The sequence below is a fragment of the Suricata suricatta genome, chromosome 1 (assembly GCF_006229205.1).
Source record: "Suricata suricatta isolate VVHF042 chromosome 1, meerkat_22Aug2017_6uvM2_HiC, whole genome shotgun sequence".
NCBI classification, from domain to species: Eukaryota; Metazoa; Chordata; class Mammalia; order Carnivora; family Herpestidae; genus Suricata; species Suricata suricatta.
The window spans coordinates 153,020,110-153,045,240 of record NC_043700.1 but is presented as its reverse complement, the minus strand read 5'-3'; the positions used below and the strand labels follow the sequence as shown (position 1 = coordinate 153,045,240).

The following is a 25,131-nucleotide window of genomic DNA, read 5'->3' as shown; positions in this document are numbered from 1 at the left end:
TGTGAGTTATTTTATTCCCTGATATTTGTACAGACCATGTCCACAGAAGTATTTGTTTGGCCAATTTCTTTTAAAGTGATTTGATCTCTAAGTACCAGGCTCTCTTTTCCAACTTCACCAAAATTGGCTTGAAATTTTATTTAATATAGTATAGTCTTCAAAGACCAAATGCTGTAAATCAGCCCACATTTTAGTTTCAAGCATAGAAACATATACTGAAATCACCCATTAAAACCAACTCACTTAACAAAACTCAACTAGCCAAAGCAAGCAAATAGAGTCCCTATTTCAAATTAGAAATCCATGTGTTTACTAGAAAAACCTTGTCAATTAAGACTTGATTTTATAAAACTAAACATACTATAACCAACATGCGAGCAAAAAGCAAACTGCCTTAAATATTACCCATCTATGGATTTCCTCACAATTATGAAGGTCAACAAATTTTCATCTAACCAAAAAACAATTCTCATTTTAATAAAAAGACATTTGACAATGGTGTTAATTTCTCGATGAAAGGAAAATATAAAATATACCTTCAAAATTCAGCTGTATATTTTACCAGTTATTTTCATTTTTTAAAATGTTACTAGACTTACCTGAATATAACTAGAATTACCTGAAAACATAATAAGGACCCTGATCTTGGGTCTGCATAATTGTTCACCCCTCATAAGTTTCTGATTATTCTATTTGAAAACTATTCCATGCTCATTAAGGATATATATAGGAACGAATTCCTAAAATCCTTTATTTAGTATTTTTTTAAAAAACTGTCACACTTACATTATAAAAGATAAATAAAAGAATACTTTATTCAAGGTAGCCTCCCATTATCTTCTCAAAGGACATGATAGCAGAGGAAAACTATCTAGAACAATATTTTTTCTTAAGAAAAAGTTCCATTGTAATACATAAAGAATGTGTAAAAGGAAGCATAAAGCTGTGTGCAATTCCCAGCCATTGCATAATTTTGCCCCTTGTAAACCAAAGTGTAGGACAACAATGTAGTTATTTCTCTTGGTCAGCAGATTTCGGCATATTGCTTTCCAACCATGTCTACCTTGCTTCCAACTACGGGCTTCATAATGCTTAACTCTTCTGGCAGCACAAAATGTCATTCATTAGCTCCAACAAATGTAAAAAGAAACAGAGACCTTAAAAGAGCTTTGATAACTTCGGTTACAACAAACTCCTGTTCATGAAGCCTTCAGAGCAATGCAATGAGATTATTGCAATTACCTAATTAAATAAGCTGCTACTAGAAGATAAAGAAGGAGGTGGTCTTTTTATTGTGCCAAAGGTTTCTTGAGAGAACAGAATGCTCCTTCCTTCTGGAACATTTTAAATCTATATTGTATTTGTGTCAAGAAAGAACTGGAACCAGTTATACTAAATTACAAACCGGCAGGAGAGATAAGAGGAGGAAATCCGCAGTTTGAGAATGTATTATGGTCCAAAAGAGTAGCCAAAACACTGATCCGTTACCGGTCTTCTCTTAAAGGCTGGAAGACTTTCTTTAACAATAAATAAAATGTTGGCTTATCTGCCCAAATTAAGAATGCCTGTATAGATAGTTTACTGAAATATTTCTGAAATAAAGAGCTGGGAAAGCAATATAGTATCTATCTTTCATACAGAGAAAAAAGCACTCAACTCTCAAATTCTGAGCACCATGTTTATGAAGTAGAGGAAATGTTACCTAAGCGGAGGGCAGGGGGACATGGTTTTGCTTAAGTATCTGAGATGTACCTACATCTTAAAGGGTCTTATTAGAAAGACACTTTTCTCAAGTATTCTATTTAATGTTTGTCATTTTTTAAACATGCAAATCATTACTATAAATATATATAAGGAGTACTCACTCTTTTTAATTTTAAATGCAAAATCTGACAGTAACTCAAGTTTCAGCTGACTTTGTAAGTCAATCAAAACAGCTACTCATTCATTATTAGCTACTTACTTTTATATAGGATTTAGTAAATAACAGTAAAATAAATGATTTAAAAATATGAGGTAGTCATAGTGTCTTCCTTTTGTGGAAATGAAAATAAATGCAAAGAAGCCAAGTGATCTGATGATTTTGCAGAACATCAGAAATAAATTCAAAATCAGGATTAGCACTCTGAATTTGTTTTCAGTACTATTAAGGCTACAAACAACCTCTGTTGTTTCAATTTACCATGGTGGGAGGAAGGAGAACGCTGCTCCCAAGTACACAGAATTATGACTCATAATATAAACAATACTTAAGCTTCTCTTATGTTACTATCTAAAAATCTCTAAAAGTACAGAACAAGATTAATAAGTTTTAAAGACTAATCACTTTCAAATTTCAACTTAAATAAAAGGTACGTTCCTAAAAATAACATAAAGTTGGCTATTATATCTAAAGGACTATTTAAACACAACTATTATGGGATAATTAACAGTCTGGTTTAGGATTGGCCTTGGGGCGCCTGGGTGGCTCAGTCGATTAAGCATCCGACTTGAGCTCAGGTCATGATCTCAGGTTCATGGGTTGGAGCTCCACATTGGGCTCTGTGCTGACAACCAGACCTGGAGCCTGCTTCAGATTCTGTGTCTCCCTCTCTCTCTGCCCCTGCCCCACACCTATTCTCTCTCTCAAAAATAAACAAACATTAAAAAAAGGTTTTTTTTAAAGGACTGGCCTTGAGCCTCTTCTTTCTAATACTCTTCTTTCTTAATACTAGATATAGATCAGCTTTCTTCAAAAATGGTGGTTTGAGAAGCCCCGCTTGCAACCACCCTTACAAAGCCTGGACTGATAGAATCTGATGAAAAGATAAAAAGCAATTGTACCACTGCAACAATGGGAAGCTTAAGTTAGGAAAATTTTTAAGTTGCCATCTTTAGCAGAATTGAGAGTGTCAGCCACTAATCACTTAATGTAACTAACTCAATTTAATTGGCCTTCTAAACACCTAGCCAAGAATGCAAAAGAATTACCATTCGTACTGGGAGCTCTGGAGAAGGAAGCAGAAGGCAAAGTGAATTATGTTCATGTCTGGATGAAGACTCTGGACATTGAAAGGGCAGCAAAAGGACCCACGGTACTTCAGTAGGATAGGATAGGAGAAGGGAACAGGGTCCAGGACTAGATGCTGGAATTCAGTCAAAGACCGTTTTAAAGAGTTTGTACTTCTGATTTAGTACTACTGACCAACAGTTGAGCCAAGGCAAATATTTACAGTGAAAATCAGGCATGCAGCTCAAGGTTATAACTGTAAAGCAGAATACCAGAAAAGTTAGAACAGTCTATGTACATAACGTTATGTAAGACTACGGTAGTTTGAACACACGCAAATGTGGATCCAGCTGTACATGTTACTATTAATACCATTCTTTTGTAACTGAAGATTGATATGGAATGTTGTCCAAGTTTTACACAGTTTGCCTGTGTCTACTAATATAAAGAAACAATCATGAGTGGTCTACAAATAACACTGAGAACACAACCATGGAGAAATTTGCAGCTCTTCTCAATTTAAAATTGTTCAATTATAACAGTACTTTTTCTAGTAAGAAAAGGAAATTGCTTACTATTAAAGGTTTGAACACTTCATGATCTTAGGCCAAAACTGTATATTTGTATTTCAAATGAATGGAACCTAGTCATTAGAGTCTTTAATAACGCATCTGATGACCATTGGATATAGGTAAGGTGACCTCTTGTGAGCAGAGCCAGTATCTCCCTTAGAAGCTAAATGTGTCCCTTGAGTTTTACTATAGTCATTAGGTTTTAGAGTATACATTTTAACCCAGATATATTAAGGTCATGTATTAAAATATAATAAGCTTTGCAAAGTAAATGTTTCTATACACAAATGATGGACTACCTGTAAAATGCCAGTAACATATGAACAAGGGTCACAAGTTTATCACTTAGCCCAGGTAAAATCTATACATTACATTTTCTGCCTTTTCTTGGCCAACTTAAAACGTGCCTATAATTTGTGTCTCACAAACTTCAAGCCAGAAAATAGGAATTAAAGAAGAATTACCATTTTAAATGTTTCCTTTGGACTAATGTTCACACAAAACAGGCGTCTCTGACATTTCGACTTCCAAAAACATGGGCTCTTAGATTCATGAATCAAGAAAAGATAAGCCAGAGGGCTTACTGGGAGCTAATAATGAAAACCTGAACAGGGAAACCTAACTGCTCAAGGTGTAACTGATGAATGGTGACGCCACATTTAATCATTCATTGTTCTGTTCTATATATACAATAGAAATAGAAGAGTTAGAAGATTCTAGGGAATCTTAAAGCAACTGATATACCTCTCAAAATCAGAAAAGCTTACAAAAATCCTATTCCTAAATATTATCAACTATGAATATTATATTACTGTTAAAATATTCTTATGGGAATAGTTTTAAAATTATAATTTCCAGAAGACTAATAACTGGAGGAAAAAATATGTCTAAATAGGTACAGTTCTTCCTATAAAGCTGACCAATATGGTACCTACAAACTTACAAAATTTTAGATACGGAATACTGTGTTGCAGCGTCTACATATATGTTTTTCTGTTCTTTCTGAATCCTGAGGCAGAGACAGCCTTCTCCATTTAATGAATTTTCACACAGAAACCATAAAGGAATACTGGTTTTTGAATAGCATTACCTTTCAGCTCCACTACTTTAAGGTGGTAGGATACGCCCTGGACATATAAGGTCAATAAAGAGAGAAGTTATTTGAATCTTTGTACTCTGAGCTCTTCGTAGGAAAAGTGGTTCATAAATTCAAGTTGTTAGGTGTTTTGGGAGGCAATGGAAACAAATAATTCTCAGACCAAAAAAAACAAAAAACAAAAAACAAAAAACCAACACCCTAGTTTTTAAGATAGTTCCTAATGTCCAATATAGGATATAGGATATAAGATGCTAGAATCCAACTATTCAAATTTATATAGAATTACAGTACTTTGGAGAAGTACAGAGAAATACTTTTAAAAAATACAGGTATATAAATTAATGAAACTGGTATTTAAAAGATTTAATACAAGGAGAAAAGATATTGTATAGTGGTACCAATTCTTAATACAAATCAGTAAGCATAGTTTATATAATTTCAAAGGTTATTCACATTATTGCCAGATACCACAGTTGTATGGAACAAGTTCTTGACACACATTAAAACTTGAATAATTTCAGGTTTATAAAAACAAAACTTTACACATAGGCCATTCAGAAATTTAAAAAGTTTTAAAATGCATGGAGATATGTACAACCAAAAGGAAGGAAAAAATATGTATATTTGTATATATTTAAAAGAAATATGTTAATCTGATTCAAACTTACATGTCACATTCTCAGTCAAAAAAGGAAACATAACTGGACTAAAAGCAAACTAGTGGATAAAAACAGTACTAAATATGTCCTCCATTTCTTAGTAACAGTGATCTGTTCTAAATATGAATGGGGTATTTAAACACCAGCTTAATTTTAATTCTAGAACTTCTGCTTTCTTTCAAAAACTTCAGAAACATATGCCCATTCTACAATTATGTTAGATTGGGAGAAATATTTTCCTTAGAAATTTTTAAAAGGAGTATTTCCATACTTTCCTCTATAAGATTTGATAAACAATAAAAAATAACGCAAGTAAGGCCATTATCATCTTGATCAAAAATATACACAGATTGTAATGCTACTATATTTTGTGATCCTGAGCTCTAGTATCCATTAGGTGCATGCATACCATTCATTATTTGTCTATTCTATTAAAAATAATTTAATCCCGCCTTACTACCTCTGAAGACAGAAACACTTTCAAAATTTGATAAGTCTTCATAATGTTACAGATATTTCTGCTGTAAACAGAACATTAGGAATTGTATGGAAAAGGATATGTTAGGTTATTAAAGAAAACTTACTATTTTGAAATAATATTTTAATTTTTAAAAGGAGGAAAAGTAATACAAAGAGTGTGCTTGGAATAGATAAGGAGAGCCTTACAAAAGTGTTCTTCTATGTTATGGAATCCATAAATAGAGGACTGTGTGTGTACCTTGGTGATAAAATAAAAAAGGCTGGCCACTTTTTATGCTAAGTTCAAATGTATTTTTTCGATAATACAAAAAAGTAATCCTTGAAAATCAGAATACATAACAGAAAAGAGCACAATAACTTAAGTATTAAACATCTGTATGAAATAACTGTTGCAAAGTTTGACAAAAATGCACACTTAGAACATGCGGTTATTTAAAAAAAAACAAAAACAGGGGGAAAAAACCACCACACGATTCTGTAGAACCAATGTTATGTCACCACCAGGAGAGCACCAAGCAAGGCACCATTGGAAAGACAACATACTTGGAAAGTCTCTATAAATAAAGTGAATGCTAATCTGGTCGAAAAATCGGTGTCTTTGGTAAAAATTCTATGAGGATGACCTGTAGAAGAAGAGAGAAAAGTTTTAAAAAGATTTAAATAAGTTCTTATCTTAAAAAACATTCAGGTCTATCCCACCACTCCCAGCAGCTCCGTGGCCCCTGAAGGAGACCGCGTGCAGGCACGGAGAGGGAGCCAGAGCCGGCAGCCGCGGGGGGAGAACCCACTGCAAACCCGGTGTCTCACGCTACCGGCTACCGGCTACCGGCTACCGAATCCCAACAACGCTTCTACGAGGCAAGTATTAGCATCTTCACTTTACAGATGGGGAAAGCGACATTCCAGGAAGTGGAACATCATGGACTGTGGAGTCCACACCTGAACAAAGGACCGGACCGAAGCCCTGCCCTTTCTAGGGCACCATGTGGTTGCAGCCAGCCCCGTATTCATTTCTTCAGGCTTCCTCTTTTCTATCTAACCCAATTTCATGGGTCTTCAGGTTCTCTCACTTCACCAGGATATGCGGATCTCTTGAGAAAGGATCCTTTATCTCTTCATTTTTTTTAAAAAGTCCTTTTCTTCTTAGGTTGGCAAAATGAAAGGTTAAATTTGTTTCAAAGGACCTTTTACTAGGAAAACCAATAAAAACAAAAACACAGTAACAGAAACACAAGTTGACTGGGGCTAATTTTTATTCCAAACTTGAGCTGCTTTAAATTACAATCAATTCTTTCCCTTGTTCCAATTTGGTATGAAATAGATACTAAACAAAACATTACTTGAACAGCTTCCAGGTTTGGCCAACCCCTCATTTTTCTTTCACAAACTTGTCCTGGTATAACCTCCAGGTTTGGACACTCTTCTACATTTAGTCAAACAGGCCAGAAACATTCATTTGCACTATTCATTTCTCCTGACTTTTGATCTGCCTCAAGAAAGAAGGTTCTTCTACATACAGCTCAGAGATATTCCTCTACTTCAGTCATCGTGTACTAAACCTGAGATGCCGCTCTTCTGACCTGTTACTTGCTGACAAAATGTCCACCAACTTCCTGTCTAGCTTTATTATTTAAGCTAGATCTCCCTGTTTCTCAGTTGCCTCATATATTAAAGGGACTAGACTAGATGACAAAATTCTGTGCAGCTCTAAAATTTGATGACTAAACTACCTGGTTTGGTGTTTAAACTGCTTGTGAGTCAACATTCAATAAATAACTTCATATTTCATGTCATCAAGCAATTTTTATAATTTCAGGTCTTAGGTGTAGGCATTACATTACACACTACATCTATGTAATACAAAATAAAATGTATCTTTGAATATACTACTATATTTGAATTATTATTGGTTTTTAAAGGATACATCCTACAAACTCTTTTTCCTTCAGAAGCCATACACAGAACCTGGCCATTTGTCTTACTTCTTCTATTGTGTCTGAAATAAAAGTTGGTATCAAGTTGGTATTTTTTTCTAGACTGTCCCCAATATTCTAAATAGAATCAAGGAGAATTGTTTTCCTTTAACTAAAAAATGCAATTTCTGTAAGCTAAAGAAAAGTTAAGGTCAAAGAGAAACATGTGGTAAAAAGTCCCAATTCATTGGAAAAACAAAGCACTCTCTTCTTACTAATTATTCTGTTATCTTAACTTTTTAAAATTATTTCTTAGGGAGTTTTTGAAATTATGTTATTCCATAACATATCACGAATAACACATATTCTGAGAAAATTTACAAAAAATAAATTTTGTAGCAAATTTTATATATTTTTCTTTCTTCAAAAACAAAATTTGTATTTTTAAGTAATCTCTATACCCAAAGTGGGGCTTGAACCCACAACCCCAAGATCTACTGACTGAGCCAGCGAGGTGCCCCTATTTTTTTTCTCTTTACTACTCTTCTGGGTATCTTCTATGATGGTGTAAGAAATAATATGGCTTTAGGAAAAGTGTTCATCTAAAAATTCATAATAAATTAAACTATTTTACAAACAAAGCACATAGTTCAAGATGTTTTGGAAGGCTAGTAAATTATTTTTAGTTAACAAAAAAGTCATAAAAATAAACATGAATATAATGAGTACATTTTATGAATGAATGACTTTCTTATAGCTCTGTCTGGAAAAAACAGCATTGGGAATAACTTTTATATTTTCCTTTTGAAAGTCAATTTAGAAATGCACTACTATTTGGGTTCATAAATATTTCATAAAATCCTTTAAATCTCCTACATGTTCACCCCTCCTCACAAAATATATAAACTCTTACCATCTATCATGAAAGCACATGACCGGCATTTTCATAGGTCAATCTCAAAATGAATTATTTGAATGTACTTTTTTTAATAAAAGCGTATCAAGTGTCTTTCACATCATCATAAATCAACATGTTTGATATACTAGATAATGATAAAATCTACATTATTTGATTCACTGAAAAGACATTTTTAAGATGTCTTTTCTGTGCAAGGCTAGAACTGAGTTTTGACTATATGATAATGAAAGAAAGGCAAAACGCTACAGAGAAAAATGATTTGATGATAATTTCCAACTATTTAAGCACCATTTTCATCAATCTCTTATCCATACACACACTCTCTCACACATGCACACACAAATATATACTATCTATGATGGCTATATTGTTTGAAAGAATAGACAAAGCTTGTTAGAAATGTGCCTGGTACTTCACGACTAGGACTTTAATTTTCAACAATTAACCCTTCACAAATCTTTTTCTTTTAATATAATAACCTTCCCATAGTTAAAAGAAAACACTCAAGCTGAAGGGAGAATAAATAAAAATTCATGACTTTCTACCATATTCTCAACTTTTGCGAAAGGAGAAATACTGCTCAAAATCAAGGAGTCCGTAAGTTAAATCCCATACTGAATAAATTTTCAAATTCATTGTATACATGTGCCAATTAGATATCTTTTAAAGAATTCAGGATGAGCAATGTCTCATCTCCTGCTTTACTTCTAAGATAATTTTTAGAAAACAATATTCTAATAACATTTTGAAAGATTCTTTAAAGGCCACTGAGGTATGGGCAGTTAAAATCTATAAAGGCTAAAGGTTTCTTAAGCTCCAGTGGCTTGGCTGAAAGGTTTTCTTCCATACTTGGAAACTTGATTAGCATTATATAAAAAAGCCATATCTGACTTGCTGCGTAACCAAAGTTGTGGTTATTCTTTATACAGCATCTAAAATTTCACACTCCATCAACACATGTTCAGGCTATTTTATCTTGGCAATTAATTTATTATTTTTCAGAACACAGTGAAGCCTTGTTTTCAAGTCATTCATAACTTTATAAATCAGTCTTGCACATGAAACCATGCATCTGTGAACCGTAGAAAATCCTTGCACTCAGGAGATTAAGCTCCTGACACCTTTGCTGATTAATAATCATGGAAAGAATAAGATCAGAAGCAAAATAAATGATCATTTAATAGAGAAACTCACAAAACAGCCCTTTAACTTACATATTCCATCATGTTATTCGTTTCACATTTCCTTTTGCTCAGTCTCCAGTGCAAGCACAGCTAGACAAGTGAGAGAGTAAAAGAAGAAAAATGAGCTCTATTTTATTGCAGTGCACAGACTAACCCATTTGTCCACCTTTCATATTTTTAGCTCAACAAAAGCATCTGTTTCCATACTGTGCAATTCAGACCCCAACAGTACGAAGCTGCTCCCTGTGGTACTCACCTTGTGGTATAACCTATTGTTTTCCCATTCTAATAACTTCTCAATCGATCTTCGTGTCTGGAAGACAAATGAGAAAAAAGTTTACTCTTGACTGGTTTTAGAAAAACTTTGTTTTGCAGCTGTTTTTTGTGTGAATAGGAAAGAGGTAAGAAGACAGTGACTGAGTACATGGTGATCTAGAACACTTTCAACATTTTAGTACTGAAGAGTAACCTGACCAGAAGTAGTACTCTACTCTAATAAACATATGGCTTTATTCTCTAGCACTGAATCTTTTTTTTAACTGTTTCAAATTTACTAGCTTCTGTTTCAAAACTGTCAAGGTCTAAAAAGCTAATGTAATCTACCAAATGATATATATTTTGATCCCCGTTCCTTTCAAAAATATTTTTGTGCTATTTAGTGATAAAAGTTCCTTCATATTGATTTTAAAGCAAGTTATTTAAGTATTAGTTAACAAAATGTAAATGACTTTAGGGTAAAATCCAAAAGAAAATAATTAAAAATTAATTAAAAAAATCAATTAGCTATCAAAACAAACTTTTACATCATACTTAAAAGTAATATCTAAATTTAAAAGCCAGCTTATTAATTATTCCACAGATAAAGATTTTCAGAGGCAAAACTGTATGTAAACCAACAAAAATATATTAAAATCAAGTTATTAAATCAATACTACTGTTCAAGGAATCAACTGAAAGATTTGTGTTTAAGTTCATTTGATTTTTGCAATAGATACCATGCATCATGAAATGCATCTTGCCTGGAAGTGTGAATAAAGGGGAGGAAAATTCATGATGCCAGGTGTTAGGATGAGAAGACACAGCTGCAGGTGCAAAAGGGACAGTGTTGCCCCACGAATCAACTGCAACTTGGTGCAGCTGCAGCTTCCTTGCAAGGGAAGGAAAAAAGCATCTAGAGCTATTAATGTGCACAACTAAATGACCACTAATAATCAAATGTGAAAATCTGCATGTTAAGCAAGGATGAGCAAGGTGGAAAATTGTTAGGATCAAGCTGGTTTTCAACTGTATGTTACATAATAAATGGCTAACATTTATTTAAAGTATATACTGTAACCTAAGTTACCACATTACCTTTTAGCATGTTGTACATACTAACCATACACTAGTCACATAGGTGCCAATTATAATTCATAATTACCAATGAGTTATCCCCTATTACTATCTTCCAAGCTTATATCCTAAGAATCAGAAAATCACCTAACTCTGAGCAATAATATGCCAATGACTAATTTATTACATTACTTTTTTTGAACAGTTTTTTTTTTTTTGGCAAGAATTTTAAAGGAAAAAAAGTGCCCTTGTTAACAATGATCAGCAGACCTCACTTGTTTCTTTGTAAAGATAGCCTTTTAGAGGCAGCTCTCCTTTTAAATGAAAATAGGGCAGCAGTTATGGTCACACTTTTTGTTAATTTAGTTGCCAGTCAGCCCCAAATCAAAAGAAAATAAGGCTGCAGAGTGTAATTAACATTCAGTTCAGTCGTTTTGTCCCTTGTCTAGCCCCCAAGCTTTGTTAAAATTGCCATCTGAATGCTGAAGGCTGTAGGGAAATCGATTTGATTCTAATCGCACCATGAAAAGAACATGATCTAACTGCTTTCAGCCCTCCGTAAATCTGTACTAGGTCTTTAGCACAATGCAACTTCCAATTTAAAAAGCACTGAATGTCTCGTCAATGACTTTGTGAAGAAAAAAGAACAAGGAGCAGACATAAAAATTCCAATAGTTGTTTAAGCATTAAAGTTCATTTGCATCACAGCGAACCTGAAAAGGGCTGACCTCTCAAACCGCCTCTCAGGTCTATGAAGTTGTAGCCTTGACAAGCTCACATTGACAGAGCTCATTGACTCTGAAAGGCTACTCTATCAATGGTGAAAAATGGCAATAGGTTCTACTCTGAGTAGGCATCTGCCTGCCCACCCGCTGCTAAACCAATGGCAAACCGATTCAAGACCTGAATCTACCTTGTAATCTTCCTTCCTAGGACTTTTTAATAAAAGATTAAGATTACTATACAATTTGAGGTTTTACTTTTACTGATGTTTAAAAAAAGGGGGAAGAGAATGAAATAACTAGGGTGGAGAGAACAAGCTTTCCAAGTCCATTGTTTTCCATCAATGTATAAAAAGTAAAAGCTTAACATGACATTCAGCAAATATTCATTACTCAAAAAAAAAAGTGTAGCTATCATCAACATCATTTTATCACAAATTTAAACCTATGCTATACTATGGTAAGAATGGATCTCACTGGAATGGATCTCATGGAGTATATGATGCACACAAAATCAACTTAGAAACTTAAAAGTAGTTACTTTAAATAATTTACATCAAATAGCAGTTTTTGGATAAAAGGTAAATTACAAAGTATGAGCCTGAAATTCCAAAATATTTATGTAGGAATTCTGAATTGACTCTTTGCCTTTAATTAGGAGTTTAATGTTAGGGTTGGGTATAATAATAGTATCTTACAAAATTTAAGATTTTTAAACCAAACAAACCCTAGTATGCCATATTCTGGATAAGCATCTAAATATAAAATATTTCTACACACTTGACAATCTGGAGAAAAAACTGTGAATTTGCAACATCTAATCGTGCAATAAGACTTCTTTCCTGCTTGACAGGTGAAAAAAAGCACTTGCACGTGCAGCTTAATTAATCATTGCACTTGACATTTCAGTGATTTACAGTGAGAAGCAGGTGAGAACATACAAAACCAGAAAGGAACCCTTGATCTAAGTGGAACATTTCTAGGACACTAAGGTGACAAGTATATAGATTCTTAGCAGTCATTTAAAAAAGGAAAGAGAAAAGAAAGGAAGAAAGAAAGAAAGAAAGAGAGAGAGAAAGGGAAAAAGAAACTGTGCCACAAATTATGTTAGTAACAACAAAAGCTCAATGCTTAAATGGCAAAAAAAAAAGCTTAAACTACCAAGAATGTTTAATATTCTGTACTTATTTTAGGTAATAAGATCAAAATTCAATACCAAATTAGCAAATATTGAAAAAATATACATCTCAGCATTTACAAAAGCTACTTAAAAGCCTTTAAACATGAAAAGAGAGCACCTTGTAATTCCAGTCACCTAGAAATAAAACTTAAGAGTTTTATGTCCACAGGGTTGTTAGGTAGTTATTTCTAAAGAAATGTAAGATACAGAACTGCCAAACTCTGCAATTACTACTAGACAAGCAAAAGTAACCATATAAAAATTTGTTCTTTATTTTTTTGAAGTTTGTATCAATTACCAACTTCAAAATAAATTAAAGCAAACTAATATGCATCAGAAAAAAAGTACTATGTACAGGATCTGTCAATACAAAATATCAAAAAAAAAACCCTCATTTTTTAGTATTGTAGGCCACTGAATTTCTAAAAATAAGTCATCTTAATTTTCTTAAAAGAATTTAATGCTTATGAAAAGCACCAGATTGATAGTCATGGGAACTAAAAATCTTCTATTTCACTGAAAAGAACAGGGGAGAGGGCAATGCAGGCTTCAGTGCAAGCTTCCCTACAGTGGGCCTTAATCCTTTTCAGTGTTCACACCCAGGTTAGTGGTTCTTTACCAATGAATCCCCAGTCCTGCAACATAAGATGATCAACAAAAAATCTAACTTCATCATGGATTCTTAATTAAAAGAACCAAGACCACCAACTCACACCATGTGACCAAAACAAGTTTTTAAGGGAATAATGTCCTGCCACTAACCTGGTCTGGAAGGGGACAGCTCCAAGAATCTGGTCCCCCACCTATCTTCCTTATCACAGAGCTCACTTTAACGCTTTTTTCACACACACTTCAACACCTTGCTAATTCTATTTTTCTCACAGGTGAACTAACTCTAATACAGCCATAAGGCAATGTTAAAGTAAAAAATAACAGAGATTCAAAAACATTTCAATTCTAAATAAACTTATTTTATAAACAGACTTTTAAGTAACAAGTAGTAATAACAGAGGAATAGAAATTTTGGCTTCTATTTCTATTACTTTGACCACTTTTAAATTTTCTGGAGAATTGTGAAAGTAAGTGAAAACATGAAAACCTTAAAAGAAGTAAAATGGCCTGGACAATTCAGAAAATGGCTAACTAAATAATGATTAATTAAAAATTTACATTAGGTTAGACATGTGCCTATCAATTCCCAAAGAGGCATCCAAAGTAAGCTTACAATAGTAAAATGCCTATGAGGCTCCTAGAAATATTAAGTTAGCATAATTGAAATTTAGGGTTTCCTGACTGAAACTTAAATTTGACTCATTATGAAGCAATTTTGTCATTTTTTCCCTAAATATCATTACGTTCTAAGGAATAAATTACTATTCCCTAAAAGCAAATTACGTGCCTGTAGATATAAATAAGTAATTTAGGGCAGCAAGAACTCCTTTAGAAAACCTTGAGTGTATAACTCCTCTACTTTGTTACAACTATTACTTAATAGTATACTCAATTACCAATGATTCATTTATCACAATCAATTTTTTAAAAAGTGGTTTTTCAAAAAGTGGTTTTCTAAAAGTTGCTAATAAAGTCAATGGAAATCTCATGAATTTTTAAAGTACTTTAAGGCCAAAGGAAAAAAATGCTAAATGTGGAAGCTGCAACAAAATTTCTGAAATTTTCCCAAAGAAATGGCACTCTTACCAGTCTTTAAAACATAGAGATGCTAAGATATGTTAATAAGATATATAAATAAAATATTTTACTAATAACTATTTATAAAAGTTCAGCTATTGAAACTTAAAATTTATTTGAATAAGATTTAGAACATCACAATATCAAAGAGCAATTTCAAATGTTCAATATCTTATTTAAAACAAGTTTTAATTTTAAACTCCTAAATTTATAATGCATTAAGTTTTAACTAGAACAATGCTTGAATATGTGCAAAACCTTATTTTTTAGTATTTTAAATATTTTTCAAGTAAGAACTATACCTTCTTTTAATAGCAGTGCAAACTCAAATTGCTAAAATAAGTGACACAAAAATGTTTTTAATTATAAGTCATTAGAAAGAAACCATGTAACATTTCAAATGAATTATTTTAACAAGAGAAAATTACATGATACACCTCTATTCTGAATTAATGTAAGTCTTATATTGCAGAACAATTAAATGGCACATCTCAGTATTGTGACACATGAAAATCTGGATTCAGCAAAAAGACAAACTAGAATATGATCAAATTCACCAAAAGAATGTTTAAACAAATTCCCTCTCTATACTTAAAGGCTACTTTTAAAAATTTTATGTGAAGATTAACTTTTTTAAAAATCAAAAAAAATTTTTACTGTTTATTTTTGAAAGAGAGAGAGAGAGAAGGGGAGGGGCAGAGAGAGAGGGAGACACAGAATCCGAAGCAGCTCCAGGCTCCGAGCTGTCAGCACAGAGCCTCAAGTGGGGCTAGAACTCAAGAACCATGAGATCATGACCTGAGCTGAAGTCGGACACTCCAATGACTGAGCCACCCAGGTGTTTCAAACATTAACTTTCAAATAAACTAGATAAAGTAAAACATCCACAAAGTATCATCAAAACAACCTTCTTACTATGTTTCTTAAAAGGAATATTTTGAGATAAAGAGAAGCTAAGCAACTGCACACATTTTGTGTATCAAAACTATAGGCAATCTTAGTAACGTACACTTAAATACAAGTTCATCAAGAGTTAATGATGAGTTAATCAAGCTAGTAGCTCTTAACATTTTTGATTATTTGGTGAATGATGGAAAAAGGCACATATGCATAAACTACAAAATGTTGCACATAATTTTGAGGGAGTTAGCCACTAACTAACCTCTGGTAACATTTCAGGAAATACTGATAACATCTCAAAAAATAAAAGTACATCCATTGTGGGTCCACTATACTCAAAATTTTTTTTAAAACTAAAATTTTGTTTTAACTGACATCAGAAAACTAGCAAAACTGTTCATAACACAAATGAATTTCACTAGACTACTATAATCAAAAGTATTACTATCACAGATTTTTTAAAACTATGTAATTATACAAGAACAAACACTGGTTAGGACCAACAGGTAAGGGGAGAAAAATCACTTGCTACGTGATTATAATGGAGAAATGGAGACACAAAAACGGGCGAGAAATAGTCTATTGATCTTCACTTTGAGTCCAACCCCAGTGCTAGGTGTCTTCCCTTTGTTACCTTATTTAATCTTCACAAAACATCTATAAGGCATCTTGTATTGCTTTCATTTTACATTCGAGAACTACAGCTTAAAGGGCTTAAGAAACTTAAAGGTGCATTAGAAATAGGTGGATGGGCCGCTCAGTGGCTCGGTACATTAAGCATCCAACTTCGGCTCAGGTCATGATCTCAACAGTTTATGAGTTTGCAAGCCCCATATGAGGCTTTGTGCTGACAGCCCAGAGCCTGGAGCTTGCTTCAGATTCTGTCTCCCTTTCTCTGCCCCTCACCTGATTGCACTCTGTCTCTCTCTCGAAAATAAATAACATTAAAACAAAGTAAAAAAAAAATGGAGCTTGGATATGAAACCAGGATTATATGTCCTACAAAATCATGCTTTATTAATTTTTTTAATGTTTATTTTGAGAGAGAGAGTGTGAGCAGGGGAGGGATAGAGAGAGAGGGAGAGAAAGAATCACGCAGGCTCTGCACTCTCAGCACAGAGCTTGATGCAGGGCTCAATCTCACAACCTGGAATCATGACCTGAGCTAAAATCAAGAGCTGGACACTCAACCAATCGAGCCACCCACATGTCCCCAATTTCCCCATTATACTCCAGAGCTATAAATTTGTAAGGAATCTACAACTTGTCAAATAACACACCTATGATATGCAAAAAGTATCTCAGCCACTAACAAGGCTGTTGGCCTTGAACATTCAACTTTAAAACTAAATTTTCTCCAGCTCTAATATTCTGTGATTCTAAGATCTGGGAAATACCCATTCTACTCTATTTCTCAGTCTCAATGAGATTCATCCAACATGTATCTTATTTTTTAAACCTTGTTTCATGCAGTAAAGCATGACTTGAGATATATTTCTATTTTATACATCAAGTACATAGGCTTACAGAATTTAAATGGTTTTCTCAAGGTCATACAAGCATTTAAGGGGAGTGACAGGATTCAAACTCCAATCTCCAAAATTTAAACCCAATGCTCTTTCCAGTTTGGATCAGCAAGTGTTAACTATTTCTACTTGCATCTGAATTAAGTAACATCAATTTATAAATCCTTCCATTCAGGGCAAAAATATAAGATGAATACAATGTCCTTATGAAGGTTATTAACAATACAATTTCAAATGTGAAAAAATGTCAAATAAAATGTTAAAAAACAATCATATAACTCTCTTCTTTCAAGCATACAAAGAAGAGCATAATTCTTCACATCAAGTAAAGGTAGTTGGAGACTTACACTTCTGAGTAGGATGTAGTAGTCGGTGTCAAGCCAACACCCCACCACCAACAGAAATGGATAAATTGAAGAACACCAAGTTATTTTTAAAACATCAGAAGATTCTGAACGCAACATGGAACAGATGAAATAAAATCCAGGGAGGGGAAAAAAGCCCTTTCTAAATCCTTTGATGACTACAGTCCACTTTTCTTTCTTTGTTGATTCTAGCTAGGGGTGGGCTGAGGATCAGGCTTGGCATAACTAGTGGGACTCAACTGAGGGAAAGGGAAATCAATAGAGCTTTTGCAGGTTGTGCATGCTGGCTCAACAGACTGGAAATTAGATGTGTCCTGAAATGCAAAAGGCCAGTCTTCCTAGAAACATTTCTGAGTTCTGGGGCAGTATGGAAAGGTGGGGGACCAAGCCAGAAAGCAATGAAAAATTACACTCTCCCAGGGTGTAGGAGACAAAGTTCTGCTGGAGGGAGAAGATCTGGTCTCCCCCACAAAACATTTTAACCTGCAAGAGGTAGAAGGCTAAAAAGCCAAACTCAAAATATCCCAAGGGTAAAACTTATAGGATACAGGAGACAAGACCTGCTGTAATCAAAAGTCTAAGAAGGGCCACACCCAAGAAAAAGGGAAAAACAAAGATGAATTGAATCTTACTAAACTTACAACCCACTCCAACCCAGCTCCAACTCTGATTAGACCAAAGTGATCATTCCCCTCACCCTATCTGCCTACTAATAGAGAAAAATTATGAGACCCTTGATTGTGGAAGACTTCACTGGAAGCTTCTCATTTTGTGTATAATATATAGTATAAAATAAAACAACTTTAAAAGGCAGGAAAATGTGACCAATAATCGATAAGAAAAAACCCACAGTTTAAACAGATCCACAAATAATCTAAGTATTGGTGTTAGGTGACAGGACTTTGAATTAACTATGGTTAATATTCAGTAAAAGGAAAAGATGGACAAATACGGGTGAAAAGAAGACTTCAAAAGAGAATTAGACTATAAAAATATCAGATGGACATTCTAAAACTAAAAATACAGTGTCTGAAATTAAGAACTCACTGGATGGTTAAGAGCAGACTGGACAATGAAGAAGACAGCAAAGAAAACTTTTCTATAAACCACACCTATACCATGTTCTAAATAGTCAAAGAGAATGGAAGGTTAGCCAACTCTTGGCAAAAATACATTTTCTAAGTTGTCTAACACATCTTTCAAGCCCCAGTGGCACCTCTGAACATTTAAGGCTCAAAATCTATTCTATCTTTTTTTATGATGAGAATTTAGTAACGTGCTTTTATTCTCATTAAAAACAAAATATTGGTGCTATTCCCACACTAATGGCCATAGCTTATTTAGTTTATATAAGAATCAGTTTTCTAAGTTTCAAGCCTCAAGTGTTCTTTAAAACGAAATAACAAATAAGTATTTCCCTCTGGTTAAAAGAAATCCTTTACATCCCTTTTCCAAAGCTATTGAAGTAATATTTCAAAGAGGTTAAACCAATTTCTTTACCTTGCATTTTATAATACAGGAGATCCTGAAGAAGGGACATTAGACCACGTACTAAACACCTGGGGTCAGACACAGAAAAGCCAACTCTGAGTCCTCGTCCTGCCACACTGCCTACAGTACTACTCGCTCTAAGAGTAAATATACAAGGTTCAAGGAAAGATGTAATATAGGGGGGAGAGGGGACAGCTTTATCAGAAATCACATATACTTATTTGTTAGTGAGAATCTCATAAATAATTTTTCAAAAACAGGTATGTTGATTTTTATTTGTTCTCATAAAAGTAAAATAGAACTAAAAGCACTATATCAACTCTTCATTGTTTAATTGGAATTCTGTATACAATCTGATTAAAATGTGCTTTTTCTTATGTCCACTTTTATCTGCTTTATAGCCTCCTTAATTGTGATTCTGTATTGTCAAGAAATACAAATTTATTTAAATACTAGGAAAAAAACTGGAAAGATAAATGTGCTGAAAAACTGAATAAAGTATCATAAAACTTGATATAAAATGTTTGAACATTACCATTTATAAATTATCTGAATAAATTGATGTAAATTATAACATTCTATGGGTCTGAATTTCCTAACTTGTGAAATAATCTTTTTTTTTAATGTTTATTTACTTTTGAGAGAGATAAAGAGAAAGAGAAAGGAGAGAAGGCAAGCGGGGGAAAGACAGGGAGAGAGAGGGAGACACAGAATCCAAAGCAGGCTCAAGGCTCTGTCAGCAGAGCCTGATGCTGGGCTCGAACTTATAAACCATGATATCATGACCTGACACAAAATTGGACACTTAGCTGACTGAGTCCCAGCTGCCTCAGTCATGATTTTATTTTAAGTTCCTTTCAAACCTCTAAAATTCTCCTACTCTGAGTATAAAATCAAATTATAATCAGTAAGTTTTAAAAGCTTAATTTTGTATCCTTATTGGAGAATGAAAAAGAAAAAAAAAAAAAAAGCATGAGATTTGGAGCAGTAAGCCTGGGATTCTAGCTGTGGCTTAGCCCCAAGACTGTGGGGCTTCAAATAGATTACTAAACTTCTTCAAATAGATTACTCAGTTTTCTCATCCTTAAAGTAGGAAAAATATGGACATCTACTCTTGGAATTTGGGGAAAATTATATGACACGCTTCAAGTAAAGTGATTAAGCCAATCCCTGATATATAGTACACACTCAACAATTATCAGATATTGTAATATTTACCATATAGGACTGGTATAAAGATTAAAAGAGGATGTATGGGCTTATATATATATATGTGTGTGTGTGTATATATATATATATATATCAAATCATATGTTGTACACCTTAAATTTACACAATTTGTAAATCATATCTCAAAGCTAGATAAAAAGAAAATGTATGAAATAGATCTTATGAGTTAAATATTCTTATCATACACACAAACACATACACACAAAAGAGGGAGGGAAGGAGGAAATTATTAAAGGTGATGGTATTGTTTATGGTGACAGTTTCACAGGTATATAGTTAGCCCCAATTCATCAAGGTGTATATATTAATACATACAGCTTTTAGGTACACCAATCACACTTCAATAAAAAAGGGAGACAAATGCAAAAAGAATGCATATAAAATGCTTTGCTAATACCAGGTGTACAATACAGGTTTCTCCTTGCTATCCAACCCAAAAGAGTGTTCTTAACAAAAACTTTTTCATAAACCAAAACAGCATAAAGAAGCAATTGCCATTAACTTATATGGAAATTTCTTTGAGATTTCTCAGACCGAAAAAATAACCTCTTAGTTTCTTCTGATATCTTGCTAACAAATGTACAAAATAAGTGGAGACAGAGCCCAGTTGGTCAGATGGTTCAAAGCTATGGTGGCTGGATGTGGAGATGCGCACTGTGGGTCCCTGGGGAGGCGGGGCGGGGCCCTTCCTGCCGCGCAGGGTGCCAAACCAACGCTAATCACCATTTCCCCCTTTTGTCTTTTTTTTCCCTAAAAGCCAAAATCCTCTTCAGATTTTGTTCAGTGAGTTAGCAAAAACAGGTACTAATAACAGATCTTTTGTAAAACTGAAGGAATCACAAGTGAACTTTCAAAAAGCAGGGGTTATCTATAATGATCATTCTCTTCCTTTGTTCCTTGGTGTCTATTATTCCATTGCATATCACTACAGATTTTATATCTTAGAGCAAAATATCTTCAGCTATGCAAATATCAGGAATTTAGCAACTTGGAGCGACTTACATTATACATTTGATCTTAGCCAAAAGGCCGAGAAGCGATAGAGTGACTTACATTATAAACCAAATGTTAACATCTTAAGTTACATTAAAGGTGTAAAGGTCAAATATCTAATATAATATGAAAGGTTTTCTTAAAAATAACATTAATACAATTTCTAATTTAATACACAAATGTATAATTCAAGTTTGTTTCTCCTGGTTTACAGAATAGAAATTTCTATGAATCGTATTTTATAATACTATCACTGTACATTAAAAGAGCATTAAACTTTCCTTCACGACAAAGATCAGATTCCTGAAAACTCTCTGTAAGATGGGCATATGAACTCAGTAAAAAAAAAAAATATCAAAGACTAAGAACATTACTGACCACATGAAAGCCCTTATGAATATTTGTTATGTTTACAGAAACAAAGCAAATTGGATAGCATTCTAAAAAAGAAAAAACGTTAGCACTGATTTTCCATATCTTCAATTAATAATAATGGCTATTATAAGAATACATTTCTTTCGTCATCTCTTGTTCACTAGAAACTTTTCAGGATTCCCCTTCACTAAAATTTCATTAAGATGCTTTTAAGTTTGGGGGCTTCTGCCTGGCTCAGTCAGAAAAGCCTGTGAGTCTTGACCTCAGGGTCGTAAGCGCAAATCCCACATTGAATGCAGAGATTACTAAAAAATAAATAAATAAACTTAAAAAGAGAGAGAGAGAGAGAGAGAGAGAGAGAGAGAGAGAGAGATGCGTTTGTTTTGCTTTGTTTCATTATCTGCAATATGGTAGAGGTATTTTTGTTTATCTAATTCTTCATCCAAATGTTCAATGCCATTCTCATTTTATGATTTGGCTACTGACTACAAACACTGACAACCCAAGCACAGAATAGATGAGGTTCTGAAAGTTGTGGGTAACTTTCAATACTACAATATAACTGAAATATACTACAGTATATTTCAAATTCCTCCAACATACAAATGTTTGTAGCTTCCTAATTATGATCCTCCCAGTTGAATTTCTTCAAGTCATACAAGATTATATTTTTACTCAAACTCTACTCCTGACCTCTCCCATCTTGATTTTCAACTCCTACTACATCGTAAGGAAAGTAACTCATAATTATTAGTTAACTAAACTGGGACTGAGAGAAAAGATATCCAGAAGTAAACTGAGCATACCACAACTTAAAGAGAAATGCAGTTAGACTGGATACAGGCTCTTTTCATCAAAGTTTCAAAACCTAAATAACAATTACCTTTAAAACAAACAGACAAACAAACTTGAGGCACCTGGCTGACTCAGTTGGTGGAGCATATAACTCTTGATCTCAGGGTTGTGAGTTCAAGCCCCAGGCTGGGTATAGAGAGATTAGTTGAAAATAAAATCTTAAAAAACAAACAAGCAAGCGAACAAATACAAACAGAAATTCAGAGAAGCCTAAATTAAAAAAAAAAACCTATATGAAAATTTTTACTGAAATGTCAACTGTTTACATTTGAAATAAAAAATCAACATTTAAACTTCTTTACTTAAAGCTCAGAAATAAAAATGTTTTTGTAGACTAACACAAATCAATTTTTATTTTATTTTTTTAATGTTTTTATTTATTTTTGATACAGAGAGAGACAGAGCATGAGAGGGGGAGGGGCAGAGAAAGAAGGAGACACAGAACCAGAAGCAGGCTCCAGGCTCTGAGCATTCAGCACAGAGCCTGACGCGGGGCTTGAACCCACGTAAGTAAGATCTAACCTGAGCCGAAGTCGGAGGCTTAACCAACTGAGCCACCCAGGCGCCCCACAAATCAATTTTTAAAGGATTATAGATTTTCAGAGATGAAAAGAACATGAGAAGTCAGGTTTCCTTTTTCTTAGATTAAAAGAAAAAGAGGAATAGGGGATAGAAAAACTGTAGGCTCACAGAGATGTTAAGTGATTCCCTCAAGGTCACCCAGCTTCAAATGGTGATTTACTATTACACTTTATTACATTTCCCCTGCAGGAAAAAAATGTCTGTTATTTACTCTAAATGACAAAATGGCTTTTATTTACCTAGGAATCTTGTTTTGAATAGTAAGAACTCTATCTTCTGAAATCTTACAGATCTTACTACTCAAAGACTTCAAAAGCCAAAGGATACATTCATTCAACAAATATTTATTGAACACAAGGTAGATGTGAGGGACTGTTCGAGGCACTTGGGACACAGCAGTTAGCAAGACAAATACTAGGAAGAAAAATAGTAAAATGAAAATAATAGCACTGTCATTAACTATGCACCTACTATAGGCAAAATACTATACTAAGTATTCTACATGCACTTGCTCTAAGTCTTAAAACAACATTGCGAGTAAGAGATCAAAACCATTCTATTTAGGTAAAAACTGAAGTTTAGAGAGTGTAAACTGATCAGTCACTCAGAGTAAGAGCCACTTTCCAAACCACTTCTTTCTAGCACCAAAGTACAGGTCCCAGGTACCACATGTTGTAGCCTACTTCCCTATTCCTAGCAAATGATTCCCTGGTAGAGGACTAAGTAAATATAAAAATAATAAATAAATAAAACTATGAAATGTTATCCTCAAAAAAATCAGCCAAAACAAAAGCACATACATGTCCATAGAGTTCACTTACTGAGACATAAGTTTTCTAAATTATAACACTATAGTTAAGGCACAATCAGGGAACCAAGTATAAACAAATGTATAAGCAAAAATAAGCTTTTGCAAAGAAAATGCCATAAAATCTATTTAATGAGCTGAAGCATTTTATTCCCTTGGGAGCTCCTCAGGAGCTTACAAAGAACCTACTAAGAGGCTGAAGTTTCCTGTTTTATTGTTTTTCAAGTTCTTATCACCACCTATAATCACCTCATTGCTTTTTGTGTTTAAAGTCCACAAGAGGAAACACAGAACCTCTGAATAGTATCTAAACAGCATCTAAAACAATACCAAGACCTAATGAGGTTTCAGAAATATTAGTTGAGTAAGTAATTTCCAGAGAATGGCAAACTAGCAGCATAAAGAAATGGCAGCTGAAACTAGCATTTTCATAAGACAAGTATGCTTTCTCCAATACCATCAACGTAAGAGTAATTTTAAGGGCAACTGGGTGGCTTAGTCAGTTAAGTGTCTGACTTCATTTCAGGTCATGATCTTGCCATTCCTCAGTTCGAGCCCCGCGTCGGGCTCTGTGCTGACAGCTTGGAGCCTGGAGCCTGCTTCTGATTCTGTGTCTCCCTCTCTCTCTGCCCCTCCCCCATTCGCACTGTGTAACTGTCTCAAAAATGAATAAACATTAAAAAAACATTTAAACAGAAGTAATTTTAAACATTTTCTATTAAAACAAATATATGTTATGTAATAGAATGAAAGATTCAAATGAGAATTTAAGATAGAAAACAAGATTTTAAATGCAGTTTGTTACTATAGGTGGCCACTTCATATTTCTAGGCCTTAACGACACGTATTCATTGTCTTCTGTTATTAGAGCTACTTCATGAAAAATATGACAAGTACTTACAAATTTATACTACTTCTACACTCATCCAGCCAACTGTCCAAACAGACTACACACTCTCTGAGCATTAATATACATCTTTCTTTCCGCAGCGTCTAGGATAGTAGTTATATGTCAAGAATGGTTCTATAAAAAGAGAACAGACTTCCAATGGAAATTTTCAGCAAAGATACTGCAAGCCACACCATACTTACACTCTGGCCTGACAAAACAAAGGAAAGGGGGGAGGGGCGCCTGGGCAGCTCAGTTGGTTAAGCCTCCGACTTCGGCTCAGGTCATGATCTCCTGTTTGTGGGTTCGAGCCCCACGTAGGGCTCCGAGCTGACAGCTTGGAGCCTGGAGCCTGCTTCAGATTCTGTGTCTCCCTCTC

The 25,131-nt window shown here is 34.0% G+C and overlaps 1 protein-coding gene across 2 annotated transcripts in view; it reads right to left on the bottom strand.

Annotated features, from left to right (window-relative positions):
• Positions 1-4,994: 4,994 nt before the first annotated feature.
• Positions 4,995-25,131, bottom strand: part of CHIC2 (cysteine rich hydrophobic domain 2) — a 57,146-nt gene continuing 37,009 nt past the window's right edge. For both annotated transcript variants that reach the window (XM_029945805.1, XM_029945810.1), the window contains exons 4-6: positions 10,072-10,128; positions 9,846-9,905; positions 4,995-6,422 (exon numbers count right to left, since the gene is read on the bottom strand). In XM_029945805.1, the coding sequence (XP_029801665.1) occupies positions 6,372-6,422; positions 9,846-9,905; positions 10,072-10,128 (168 nt within the window). In that variant the 3' untranslated portion in view covers positions 4,995-6,371. The remainder of the gene's footprint in view (positions 6,423-9,845; positions 9,906-10,071; positions 10,129-25,131) is intronic.